General features: G+C 31.9%; 1 protein-coding gene and 1 long non-coding RNA gene across 8 annotated transcripts in view; one reads left to right on the top strand and one right to left on the bottom strand.

Moving 5' to 3' along the window:
- The window catches only part of Cobll1 (cordon-bleu WH2 repeat protein like 1), a 148,844-nt gene that overhangs the window by 35,073 nt on the left and 100,106 nt on the right, over positions 1-13,665 (bottom strand). For 5 of the 7 annotated variants that reach the window (XR_011709114.1, XM_071619117.1, XM_071619120.1 and 2 more), the window contains exons 3-7: positions 12,164-12,365; positions 9,904-10,132; positions 9,085-9,123; positions 1,641-1,738; positions 1,299-1,535 (exon numbers count right to left, since the gene is read on the bottom strand). Coding sequence is in view for 6 of the 7 variants with exons in the window: in XM_071619117.1 (XP_071475218.1) it covers positions 1,299-1,535; positions 1,641-1,738; positions 9,085-9,123; positions 9,904-10,132; positions 12,164-12,365 (805 nt within the window). In the remaining variant the exon portion in view is untranslated. The remainder of the gene's footprint in view (positions 1-1,298; positions 1,536-1,640; positions 1,739-9,084; positions 9,124-9,903; positions 10,133-12,163; positions 12,366-13,665) is intronic. The other 2 variants (XM_071619118.1, XM_071619122.1) reach the window with 1 other exon arrangement.
- The window catches only part of LOC139707650 (uncharacterized), a 168,777-nt gene that overhangs the window by 97,888 nt on the left and 57,224 nt on the right, over positions 1-13,665 (top strand). The window lies entirely within an intron of this gene.

Below are 13,665 nucleotides of genomic sequence, written 5' to 3'. Positions count from 1 at the left end.
CTAGATTTCCTTGCTGGTTCAATCTGTTCCTTGCACACACCCAGGCAAGCCATTGTATTCAGGATCCAAATCTCTGAACAGGGTCCTCCACCTGACTGATGGACTCCCACACTCATTTTAAGACTGAACTCAACGATCACCTCTTCTGCAAAGCTTCACTCAACTACCAAGCTGTAACTCTGGAAAACTTTGTCAGAAAAATGACTCCATCATAGGAAAAAAAAATCCTGATTTATGAGATTTTATACCACAAACATTAAATTAGACAAGTCTTAATAGAAATAAGAGAGTTGATTTTCTAAGTAAAAACTTCATTAAGCATTTCTTTAAAGATGTGTTTCTATTCAAATTGCTATGTTCTAAAGACACACATGATAGTTTACAAAAAAATATAATCAAGTTGCTGGGTTTTTTTAAATTAAGAAAGTACCCAAATGCATATTATTAGGTGCAAGGGAAGAGTTCATTTCTTGAGGCTAGAATTTACTAAACTTCTGAGAAGAAAATAAAATCCTTCAACCAGATATGAGAAGACCACCTGTTGTCTTGAATACTTCAAAATAAAAATTGCTCTCAAAGTCATTTAAATCATTGTGTGATTACAAGCAACATAATACATCATCTTATGTTCAATCACATTTACTTGAAAATTCGCCCACCTTCCACATGAATAAAGCAAGAATGTACAGATTGCTTAGTCATAAAATGTTGTTTGCTAATAGATTCCCAAATTTAGGATTAAAGGGAACCAATAATAATAGGGGAGTAAAAATAAGACAATAAAAAGGAATAATAATAAAAAATAAAGCTTAAAGGAAAAGGTACACACAGAACAATACTTTGAACATAAGAACACATAAAGGTAATCACAATATGTTCTATTAAAAGGCTCATTTTAAAAAATAGAGTATTGATTTTAGGTAGACACCAGTATTTCCTCTGCAGAATCTCAAAATTAGATCAAGAAGATATACAAATTAGAAGCCCATGAATTAGCACAAAGACTGTTGTTTAAAAACATTTTCATTTGAAAATAAGCATTTTCATCTGTAATATATGCATTAATACTTAATGTTTATAGACCAGCTATTTGCTTGAAAAAAAAGCTCCTTAAAATAGCAACTTATTCTTCATTGCATCAAACTACATATAATCTTTTCCCAGTACCAATTTTAGTTAAGTATTTATTCATGTTATTACATATTAATAACTGTCACTAACTTTCTTGGGGGTCTATGTGAAAAAAGACAAGTTAGGTAACCTTGTCTCATCCTGTAAAAGAAAACAAACCTACTCACCTTATCAGTCTCCTCCACACTTGTGGATTTCACCACACAAGAAGCTGGCCTCGCCTGGATATTTGTAAGGTCCTGAGGGGCACTCTGAGATGCTGGCATTGGAGGCAATGGAGCACGCCTCTTCTTGGGTGCATCCGACGGCAGGGTGTTTGAAACATATGGTTTGGAAATAGTATTGGACCTTGTAAAAGTTGGGCGGTGCTTATTTACTAGAGGGGTTGCAGGAGCACTTGCAGTCTAATAAGAAAAAGACAATGTCTATATGCAATTTCAAGATAAAAACCACTTATTTTATACAAGATTTGAAGACTCTTCTAAGATATTGCATAAGAAAATACTTACTTGCTCCCTCTTTTTCTTACTACGTTGAAAAAAACTAAAAAATCCTTTATTTTCTTTTTCCTTCATAATGTCCAGGTTTTGTGATATTTGGCAGGACTCTAAAAAAGAAGAAAGTCATCTTACTTTGGTACAGAGAGTTGAATGTTCACTTCCAAGTTTTTCTTTTCTTACTTTCCCTCTAAAACCTTATCTAATATGCTAGGCATGGAGGTATATGCCTAGAATCCCAGCAATTCAGGAGGCTGAGATAAAAGGATCACAAGTTTAAGGCCACTTTCAGCAACTAAGCAAAATCATCTCAAAAATTAAAAAAAAAAAAAAAAAAGAGGGAGTAATTGGGAAGGTAACTCAGTGGTAAAGCACTCCTAGGTTCAATCCCCAGTACCAAAAACTTTAAAAATAAATAAAAACAAAAACTTAAGTAGTAATAAAAGTTGTCATTATAATCTGAAATGAATCACTCAGGACTACTTTTATCAAATTCTCAAAGAACCAAATATTCCTGTTTCACAACATAGGAAACTTAAACTAAGATATACTCAGGATCAATAATCACAACTAAGACATACACTCAATTCTTTATGACTCAGCCAGGATTGCATAATTACCAACATTTCAGAAGTATAATGAAAGCAGTACTAAGATGTAATTTTATAACTATGAGTACATACATTAAAAAAATCACCACAGCAACCACAAATAATTTAATGATATTTCTCAGGGCATTAGAAAAACAGGAGCAAACCAAATCCAAAATCAGTAGCAGGAAATAAATGAATAAATATAATGAATAAATATATAAATAAATGAAATAGAGACTAAAACAACAATAGAAACGATCAATGAAACTAAAAGTTGGTTCTTTGAAAAGATAAACAAAACTGACAAAAACTTAGCTAAACCAAAAGAAAGAAAGAAAGAAAACCCAAACAAATAAATAGATGAAAAAAGGATAATATAACACATAGCACTGAAATTCATAGGAGCATTAGGAATATTGAGTAAAACTACACACCAATACACTGGAAAATCTAGAAGAAATGAACAAATTTCTGGGCCCAGATGACCCACCACAATCAAACCAATAGGACATTAAAAAATCTAAGTAGATCAATAATAAGCAATGAGATTGAAACAGTAATAAAGAGTTTCCCAACAAAACAGTAAAAGAACCAGACAGATTCATCGATGAATTTTTACCAGATTTTTAAATAACTACCACCAATGCTCCTCAAACTATTCCATGAATTAAAAGGGAAAGAAACCCTTTCAAACTCATTCTACAATGTATCACCCTGTTTCCAAAACTTGATGAGAACACAATAACAACAACAACAAAAAACACTATAGACCAATGTCCCTGATGAACACAGATGATATATATCCTCAATAAAATACTTTCCAATGGAATTCAACAGCACATTAAAAAGAGTATATATCATGATCAAGTTGGTTTCATTTCCAGGATGCAATGATGGCTCAACATATATGAATCAATAAATGTAATACAGCACATAAATAGAATCAAGAATAAATATCACATGATGATCTCAATAGATGCAGAAAAAGTCCTTGGTAAAACTCAACAGTCCTTCATGATAAAGTTCTGAATAATTAAATATAGAAAGAAGATACCTTATTATAATAAAAACTATATATGATAAACCCATGTCCATCATCATTCTGAATGGGGAAAAACCGAAAGCATTTCCTCTAAAATCTGGAAATAGAGTATCTATTCTCAACCCTTTCATTCAGTACATTGCTTGAAATTTTAGCCAGAGCAATTAGGTAAGAAAAATATATAAAGTGATATAAGTAAGAGAGGAGGATGTTGAATTATTCCTATTTGCAGATAATACAATTCTATTCTGAGAAAATCTTAAAGATTCCACCAAAGGACTCAAACTGATAAATAAATTCAGCAAAGTAGTAGGGATACAATATAAATATACAAAAATTAATAGCTTTTCTATATATCAGTAATGAATGGACTGAGAAAAAAATCAGTGTTTCTTATACAAGGAGGTGAAAGATTGCTACTGTGAAAATTGGAAAGTAGTGAAGAAAGAGATTAGAGAATAGAAGATGTAAAGATCTTCCATGTTCATGGATTGGAAAAATTAATATTGTTAAGACAGCCATAGTACTGAAAGTGATCTACAAATTCAATGCAATCACAATCAAAATACCAATGACATCCTTCAGAGTTTTTCACAGAAATAGAAAAAAAAATCCTAAAATTCATCTGGAATGAACAAAGACCACAAGTAGTCGAAATCATTCTGAGCAAAAGGACCAAAGATGTAGGCATTGTAATCCTTTATTTAAAAATATACTATAGAGGCCCTCATCATTATACAAAATACATGTACGAAGATGTGAATTTGGTGTCAACATACCTTATATACAATCAGAGATATGATAAATTGTGGTATAAAGGTGAATTAAGAATTGTAATGCAAAAATAAATAAATGACTAAACAAATAAATAAATAAGTAAAGGACAGAGCTATTTTAATTTAAAAAAACCTGGTATAGGCATAAAAACAGATATATACGGATACAACAAAAAAGAATAGAAAGGGGCTAGAGTTATGGTTTAGTGGCAGAGCACTCGCCTAGCACATGTGAGGCCCTGGGTTCAATCCTCACTACCACATTAAAATAAAGGTATTGTGTCCAACTACAACTAAAAAAGTAAATATTTTAAAAAGAGAACATATATAAGATATATCTCCCCATTTACATATAATACAATTATCAGTACAATTACAATATAGATAGATAGATAGATAGATAGATAGATATAGATAGGAATTGAGGATCCAGAAATAAACCCATGTATCTACAGTCAGCTGATCTCAATATAAGTGCCAAAAATCATACACTGGAGAAAAGCCTTTTCAACAAATGGTACTAAGACACCTGGATATCCACATGCAAATGATTGAAACTAGATTTCTCTCACTCTGAAGAAAAATCAACTCAAAATGGATCAAAATCTTAATGTAAGACATGAAATTTTGAAACTACTGGAAGAAAACATACAGGAAACACTTCAAAATACTGGAACAGGCAATGATTTCCTGAATAGTACTCTGATATCTCAGGAAACAAAAGCAACAATTGACAAATAGGATTACCATAAATCAAAACTCTGCTGCACAGTAAAGGAAACCACACCAAGAGATGAAGAGATAATCTATAGAAATGGGAGAAAATCTTTGCCAGCTATTCATCTGACAGAGGATTAATCTTCAGAAAGAACAAATATTCCAATCAGTAATTGGACCAATGATCTGAACAGACATTTCTCAAAAGAATACAAGTAAAACACAATAAATATATGTAAAAATAATATCTTTAGCCTTAATAAATCACAAAAAACTACATGGAGATTCCTGTCAACATATTCAGAATGGCTCTTATCATATAAATAAACAAATAAAAATAAAAACAAAAAATAAAATAACAAATGCTAGTTGAAATGTGGAAAAATATGAACCTGTATAAACTGTTGATGAAAATGTAAATTAGTATAGCTGGTATGGAAAATAGTTTACAGATTCTTCAAAAAACTAAAAATGGATTTTCCACAAAATCCAACTAGAGCTGGGCATAGTGGTGCATACCTGTAATCCCAGCAGTTTGGGAGGCTGAAGTAGGAGCATCAAAAGTTCAAGGCCAGCCTCAGTAATTAAGCAAGGCCCTAGCAACTTTGTGAGACCCTGTCTCAAAATAAAAATAAATAGACAGGGGATGTGGCTCAATAGTTAAGCACCCCTGGCTTCAATCCCTAGTTCCCTCTCCCGCCCCCACCACCAAAAAAAAAAAAATCCAAATAGACAATTCCTTAGTATTTATCCAAAGGGTAAAAAGTGGGAAGGTGATGAATTGAAGTGGAAAAGGAATTACTGGGAAGGGGGAAGGATACTGGGGGGTGGGCAAAGAGCAAGAGAAAGTAGAATGGAGGGTAGACATGATCAAAATATGATACATGTATATGGAAATGTCACAGTAAAACCCATTACTTTATATAATATATATTGGTAATAATAATAGTAATAAAAAATGCACAAGATGATCTTGAAACAATTAAGAAAACTGAAAATCTATTGGAGTTCATGTTAGAGGGACTCAGGTTGGTTTCTAACGGCAAAAATCAGAACAAATTTGGTGTCATGATTCCATAAATTGAAACAAATCACATATGTTTCATTCTGTGCTTTCATAAGGATACTAAGAAAATAACTCTTCATCATGTTCATGCTAGAGAACAAGTCCATTATTTAAAAAAAATTCAGTGAAGAGAAAGAAATTATCATACTTTCATATGACCTTTTCTGACTGAATTTGATCTAGGGAGTCAAATTGCTGATATGAGAGAGTTTGTTTTGTAGAAATATCTGAACAAACAGTTTAAAGTAATGTTTATATATACTATTGTCCTTTATCAATCACTGTTTAAGATGCAGACAATAATTGTTGTTGGCTAACATCAGAAAAGATGATAGCATGTTACTGTCTGTTAATGGTAACACAAAAATAATACCTACAAAGTTTTCTTTCTTTTTTCTCTATTTTTTGGAGGCAGGGTCTCCCTATGTAGTACAGGCTGACTCCTGGGCTCAACCAATCCTTGTACCTCAGCCTCCAGCGTAGTTGAACTACAAGCGAGTGCCACCATGCCTGGCTACTATATTCTTGCCAGAGATATGTCACTAAAACCTGATTAAGGCTCTAGATTTAATAGTCAAATTTCAGGAAATAGAGGGGACAAAGAAACGTGTGACAAGGATACATCACCAAAATTCTGAGTAAGACAAACTATAAAACAAATGACCTGGTTTTGTCAACAAACGAATTGCAAATAAAAAAAAAAAAATAGGACAGGAATAAATTTCAAAAGCATTATTTTACAAAAAACAAGGGTTTTGTAGCAAATCACAATGTAATATCAATGACATTGAAAACAAAGCACTGTGTGTCAAAATTTGATATAGCAGAGCATAGTAAATATACATTCTTAAATATTTAAAATAAATGTTCAATAAATGAAATAAATCATGATAATGTAGGGACTTCTCTAGGAAGGCAAAGATAGTACCAATAAATATTAATGCAATATGTCTCGATAACATTAAAGAAAAACTATATTCCACAAATTAAAACTCATATCTGATAATCCAAATATTAATTAAGTAGCATGCATTCTGCATGAAAAGCCTAACAATAGTAACAATTAATAATGATGAACAGGTGGATAGGACTTTATGTTTAAAGAGTTTTTCATAGGCCCATTTTACTTCTTAGAACATCTTTTTGAGGGAGTTATCATTAGTTATAATTCTGAGCCCTTCTTATTTGAGGAATGCCAGCATTTACCCTATAGATATAAAGAAATATAAGCAATGTTATCACTCGAATTCACATCTAAGGAGCCAGGTGATCAGAGATTTGAATAACTTGCACAAAGATACACAGGTTTTACATGGTAAAACTGAAACCAGTATCTATTTAAAGATTTTGTAATACTTGTGGTTTTTCTTTTTTATGCCACTATTTCATTTTAAGATAGAATCCCCTACTAAATGAGTATATATGCACACACAATTAAGTTTAGTTAGAAGAACAGGTGGAAAATTCATATGGTGGCACAATACAATAAATATAATCAGAGTGCCAAGCATGGTGGCACATGCCTGCAATCCTAACTATGGAGGAGACTGAGGCAGGAGGATCACAAGTTCAAGGTCAACCTGGGCAATGTATCGAGACCATGCCTCAAAATAAAGCAATTCTAACAAGGGCTGGGGATGTAGCTCAGTGAAGAGCACCCTTGAGTTCAATCCCCAATACTGGGAGAATATTTATTTATTTATCTCGAGGGTATTTCAAATGATGATTTTTCCAGACATCTTGTCATCCTCTGCACTAGTTAACCCATCTTCCCTAAAGTTATAAGTAGGGATCACTACAAGTCAAAGTGAAACACTAAGACAAGTGAAAATTTTAGCCTATTTTAAAAAACAACTCAAATACTATAGTTTGCAATGATACCAAACAACTTAAGAGCTGAGGACACTTACAGCACTTTGGATTGACCTGTAGACACTGTAAAAGAAGCTTTCTTAATCTTATCCAGAGCATTCAGTCATCTGTAAAATCACATACTTCCATTGCTGGAAGGGATAGTAGAAATCTATATATTCAACACTTTCAAAACGAAGAGGTACAAAGGATTATGGAATTTGCTTAGGGTTAAATACATACAGAGTGGCAAAGTTAGGAGCAGAAGCCAAGTGCAAGTAAAAGTACCGTTTCTGGAAGGAACACAGAAACCATTTTTTTCAATTTTTGTTTTATTAAATTATTATAGAAGTGGAAGATAAGTCCAGATATATAAGGCTGTTCCCATCAGCTTGCCGAACTGGACTTATAGCCAATGTATGTCAGAATTAAAATGCCTGCTTTCTAATTCTTAGCATATAATTTAAGATCATAAGAATTTTCATCTCCTTTGATTGTGCTAGCCTTCATGATGGCCATTGATAATAAATATTTACTTGTGGGCTTAATTTTTGGAATTGAAAGTATCGGTGTGCTTTAAAGGAAATTTGGAAATAGTCAACAAAAATGATTCTAATAATACAATAAGAGAGAATGTGTAGCTGTTAAGTTTTTTAAAAGTAGTTTGGTAATTATTAGAGTAATCAATTACCTGAGCCTATTCTTTTTTAATGGGGGAAAACAACTTCCAGAGTTTATTATTAGACAATTCTTAATAAAGTTTTTTCTCTATGAAAATTACATGTTCATTATAAAATCCTATAGCATAAAGAACTATGAAAAGTCAACCATAGTCCAACTACCCAAAGGTAAACACTATTAAAAAATTTTATCTATTTCCTTTCAGAAATTTCATTTGTTTTTTTCATATTATATTAAACACATTTATATGCTTAAAAGCTAATTTTAGCATAAGCACTTTCCATGTTATTATAAAATGTTCACAAATGATTTTAATGACTACAAAAAAGTCCTATTATGAATATACCATTATTTTTCTGAATAGCTGTTCAACAGAAAAAAATCTGAGATCCTTCTATAATATCATTGAAGTACTACCACTAGTACTCAATAAAGATCCAAACAAAATCACTTTTTCTTATATAAGAGTAAGAATTACGTTTTCTCCTACTTTTAGGATGATATAATTTTTTAAGTATTTGTTGCAATAAAATTATCATAATTAAATTCAGAGATCAAAACAGGGAACATATAAATTATTTTTTAGGAAATAAAAGCAAAGTCCAAGTTAAAAATCTCTTACAGAATGTATGTTAGTAATGTTAAGAAAACGGGAAAAATTAGAAGTTTATTTTCAACATACCCAATTTCATGTTATAATTTATAGTTTCTACTGATTTATGTGTCTTACCTTGTAGAGATGACTTATTGAAGGCAGTAACAGAAGTGGCTACAGGAGGGGGCAAAAGAGGGTAAATTGACTGTGAAGATGCTGATTATTCAAGTAAAAAACATTACTGAGTTGAGAAAGTAGTCTCTGAATTACATAATGCTAAAACACCAGCATGTTTGAAGGTCTCTGTGCAGAGTATGTAATTGTTTGCTTCACTAAAGTTTTCTTTATCCTAGTAAGACATATTCATGTTTGATAAATACGTTTGCCTGGGTGTGTAAGATACCAGACAAACCAGCATCATCTAAAATCTCCAAAACTTTTAATACAAAACATTATTTCTATAGATTAAAACTGCAAGATGTTTGGAAAAATTTTGAAATTAAATTGATTCATTTTATAAGCCAGTTTATTGTGGATGTTGACCTTAGGGGGGAAAAATAGGCAAGAAATTTCCAAACTTGTATAATTAAAACCTCATACAAATTCTACAGTAACTCACACTTGATTAAAACAATGAGTTCTCATGTAAATTTTGTTTTCCGTTTAAATCTAAAACACAAAGAATTAAGTTGAATTTTGAAAAAAAAAATGTGGATAATAGCTACAAAATTTTTATTCCTATTTTAGTAACTGAAATCAAGTTGTTTTATATTTAAATTGATTTGTTTTATTTCCAAGTGTTTGTTTTTATTTAGTGCTTTCTTCTTATTCCCAACAACATGAATTTACTTCCCTCTCGTCATTATGAACCTGAGAACACCTGTACATAAACACAGCACACACATACACGTATGCACATTTTGTTCAATGAGTAAAATGAAAGGTCTAACTCACCTCTGCTGATATCCATGGCATATAACTCCCGCAGTCCCAGGTCATTGAGAGATTTTGTCAAGTCGAGGGGCTCCTGGGACTGGTAGTCTTTCATCAGCAGTGTGTGCAGTGGGTCAAACTCACACTTGCTACATATGACAGGAGCCAGTTCCTGAAGGGGAGCATGTGGACTGACTCTCACTATGGCCTTCTGTGTTTTCTTGAAATTGATCACTACTCTCACAGTTTTCTGAAACATGGATTAAAGCTAGAGTTACACCATAATTTATTAAAATAAGCTTTCTATAATGTCTAAAATAATGAGTTTATTTACAATTATATATTTATAAACAGTTCTTTCTTATTCTCTTTTTCATTAGTGTTATTTCCTATATCTAAAGCAAATTCTAAGAAACAAATATTAGTTTGCATATCAAACAATCTAAATTGGCCAGGTTTGTGGTGCTCCCTTATAATCTCAGTTACTCAGGTGGGTGAGGCAAGAGGATCACAAGTTCAAGACCAGCCTTGACAACTTGGTGAGATCCTGCCTAAAAATAAAAATAAAAAGAACTGGGGATGTAGCTCCATGGCAGAGAGCCCTGCATTCAGTTCCCAGTACTGCAAAAGAAATAAATGATTACATAATTCACATTAAATAATCCACAACCCTTGTATAATAAATTAAGCAGATTTAAACCAAAGAAGAGAAAACCTCATGTCCAGTGTTGTTTTTACATTGTTTACTTTAAAATTAACAACATACATAATGATACAGAGACCACCCATGTTTTATCCTATTCTTTATTTAAGGAATATTTATATTTTGAATCATTTGTCAGTTAGTTGCCTCAACTAAAAGAGGAATCTTTTGAAAAACCACTAGAATATTTGTGTCTCTCTATTCAAAGCATAATAAATTAGAAAAATCATATAAGGAGTTTAGCACAGTGTGTGCCACAGAGGAAATTATGAAAATACACTTTCTCTTGTGATTAGTTTTTGTTGTTACTATTATTATACTTTGGTTATTTTTAATATAGTAAAGATTATTAAAGTATTCCTATATATATCTATGCTAATAATTCAAAATTATTGAAAATCTTTATCTCATAACTTTGATGTAACTAAATTAAATCCTATGTAAAAGGAACTTAGCAACTAAATATAATCTAGTTCATAGATATCAAAGACATTTATTCATAAAGACACCACATATAATTGAGGGGCTCCTTTATATAATGTGCATGCTACAACATAAATAAAACTACTTCCATAGTAGTTTAAACAGCAGGTTAACAGATGAATAAACAGCAAGTAAATCCAGTAAACATACACCTAGACAAAAAAATAATTTTGTGTAATATTTTAATATTCAGTATTTAATTACATATAAAAGAAAATGTTTTGTTATAAAAAACCCTGTTGACTTTGTAAAAACTTCATAATATGAAGAAATATGACAATACATGTGTTCAAGTCACATGTAAATGAACTATCCACTTAAGATATAAAATTTTATATTTTATGAAGTAAAAAGTTGTGAATATTCATAATAAAAGATTATTCATGAAAACCATAAACTTCTACCCCACTGTTTATACCAACAGAATAATTTTTTAAAGAATAACTGATTAAGGGCTGAGGATGCTGCTCAGGGACAGAGTTTGTCTAGCATGCAAAAAGCCTTCTTGAGTTCCATCCCCAGCAATCAATCAATCAATCAATCAATCACTCTATCTCTCTCTCTCTCTCTCTCTCACACACACACACACACACACACACCAGAAATCTAATAACTAATTATTTTAGAATCGTTATGGTTTGAATTTCTTAGTTAAAATTCATATATTAAGGAAAACTAAGTCACTGTGCAGCATAAATAACAATATTATTAAATGACAACTGCCACTTACTAAATAGAGAAACCAAAATATAATAAATTCTTAAGTTAATTTTCATTAAAAGATTCTAAAATCTTCCATTAAACAAAGAATTTTTAAAAGCATAGTTTAAAATCCAGCATGTACATAATTTTCAGGCTCTGATACAGCCTATCAATCACTTTATAACATTCAATTTCTAAAGTATTCCTCCAATTCTAGTTGATACAGGATCAATAACCAACTGGATTCTAAACATTGTGGCCCAAGAAAACATAATAACCATTTTCAAGTTGACTAAAAACCCAATTTTTATCTCCTTTGGAAAGAGCTAATAACTGAAAGATTAACTTAATACCTTGGCCATGAAACATCAAAATCAAAAATGCAATCCTTACCTCGGGTATTATCGGTGTAGGTTTTTTCTTGTCCAAAATTTTTGGCTTTAAAATTACCTTCTCTACCTCCAACATTCCTATTGGTGTGTTTGGCTTAAATTTAATGTGATTCTTTTCAGCAGACAGCAGATCGATGGTGTAGCTTGATGGATTTAAATGATACTGGGCACAGAGAAATATCAGCAAGTCCATCATTGGTTTGCTGTAAAACAAGAGTAATGCTGATCATAGGGTCCACAAAACCACCACCTCAGTAACTGTTAGCTATTGTTTTGAGAATTCTTCACACACACAGGCAGGTGCCTTCAATAGATAAAGTAATGCTACACTGTAGTATTTGTAAAATCAGCTTAAAATTCTAACTATGTTTTATCAAATAAAATTATAATATTTTCCTAGGTAGCATTTAAGAGAACTTAGTTCCTAAAGTTGCTTTAGCAATTGCCTATATGCTTTTGTCAATTTTTTTTGCATTATAAATTTCAGGAGGAGATGAGTACTCATTAAGAGTCAGTCAATTAAGACTAGTCAATTTACTAAGCACTTCTTTAGAAATTTATTTGGAATACTGGCAATCTTTAGCTTACGAATTGGCCATATTCCAAAGTTCTCATAAAATGAAGTATGTGAAATCACTACCATTTTGGCTTTGCAAAACAGATACTTACTATCTACAAGGAAGCATGCAAAATCCTAAAGAGTACATATTTCTTAAATCATTCAAAAATATTTGTTTAACATTTCCTAGGCTTTGCATCCTAATACAAATATTATGGTGCACCTGTCCTCATAGATCTAACTCAACTACATGAGCTAGACCAAGTGTCAGCCAACTACAACGTGCAGGTCAACTACACCCACAGTCTGTTTTTATAAATAAGTTTTACTGGAACATAGCCATGCCTGTTTGTTTCTATAATGACTCAACCTGCTTTCGTGTTACATTGTGCAGATTGAAGTATATGTCTAATATTTTTACTATCTGGCCTTTGACAGAAAAAAATTTATGGGGCCTGTGTTAGACAATAAAAAAGTAGTCAAGTAAATGCATGAAATCATTTGAAATAGTGACCGAGTGTGAAATACTAATGGTAATATAGGATCTATTTCTGTAGGCACTTTCATACCCAACTTGAGATCTAGGGACACTTCTCAATATTTGGCTTCCCTTTCAACAGATGTTACAGACTTGTGTTTTCACTAACACCATCCACAGAACAATGTGGTCTCTGGGCCTTTCTTAATTGTCAGCCCTAAGGAAAACAAACTAAAAAAAAATCTTTTGTATCATGTGTTTTCCTCAAATGCCTGGCAATCCTTAACTGTTAGTTCACACTTAATAATAAGGCACTACAACACTGTGTAAAAGTCCTGTTTTTATGGAAGGAGGTATGGGTCCATGTGCTTCACTTCAGGGTAACCTGACTGCCAGCCATTCCCTACCACTGGAAAACATAAATGTCAGCAAAACTAGAGATAAAAACCTAGCTACTGGTGTTCAG

Source organism: Marmota flaviventris, chromosome 11 (assembly GCF_047511675.1).
Source record: "Marmota flaviventris isolate mMarFla1 chromosome 11, mMarFla1.hap1, whole genome shotgun sequence".
Classification (NCBI taxonomy): Eukaryota; Metazoa; Chordata; class Mammalia; order Rodentia; family Sciuridae; genus Marmota; species Marmota flaviventris.
This window is presented reverse-complemented; position numbering and strand designations above follow the sequence as displayed.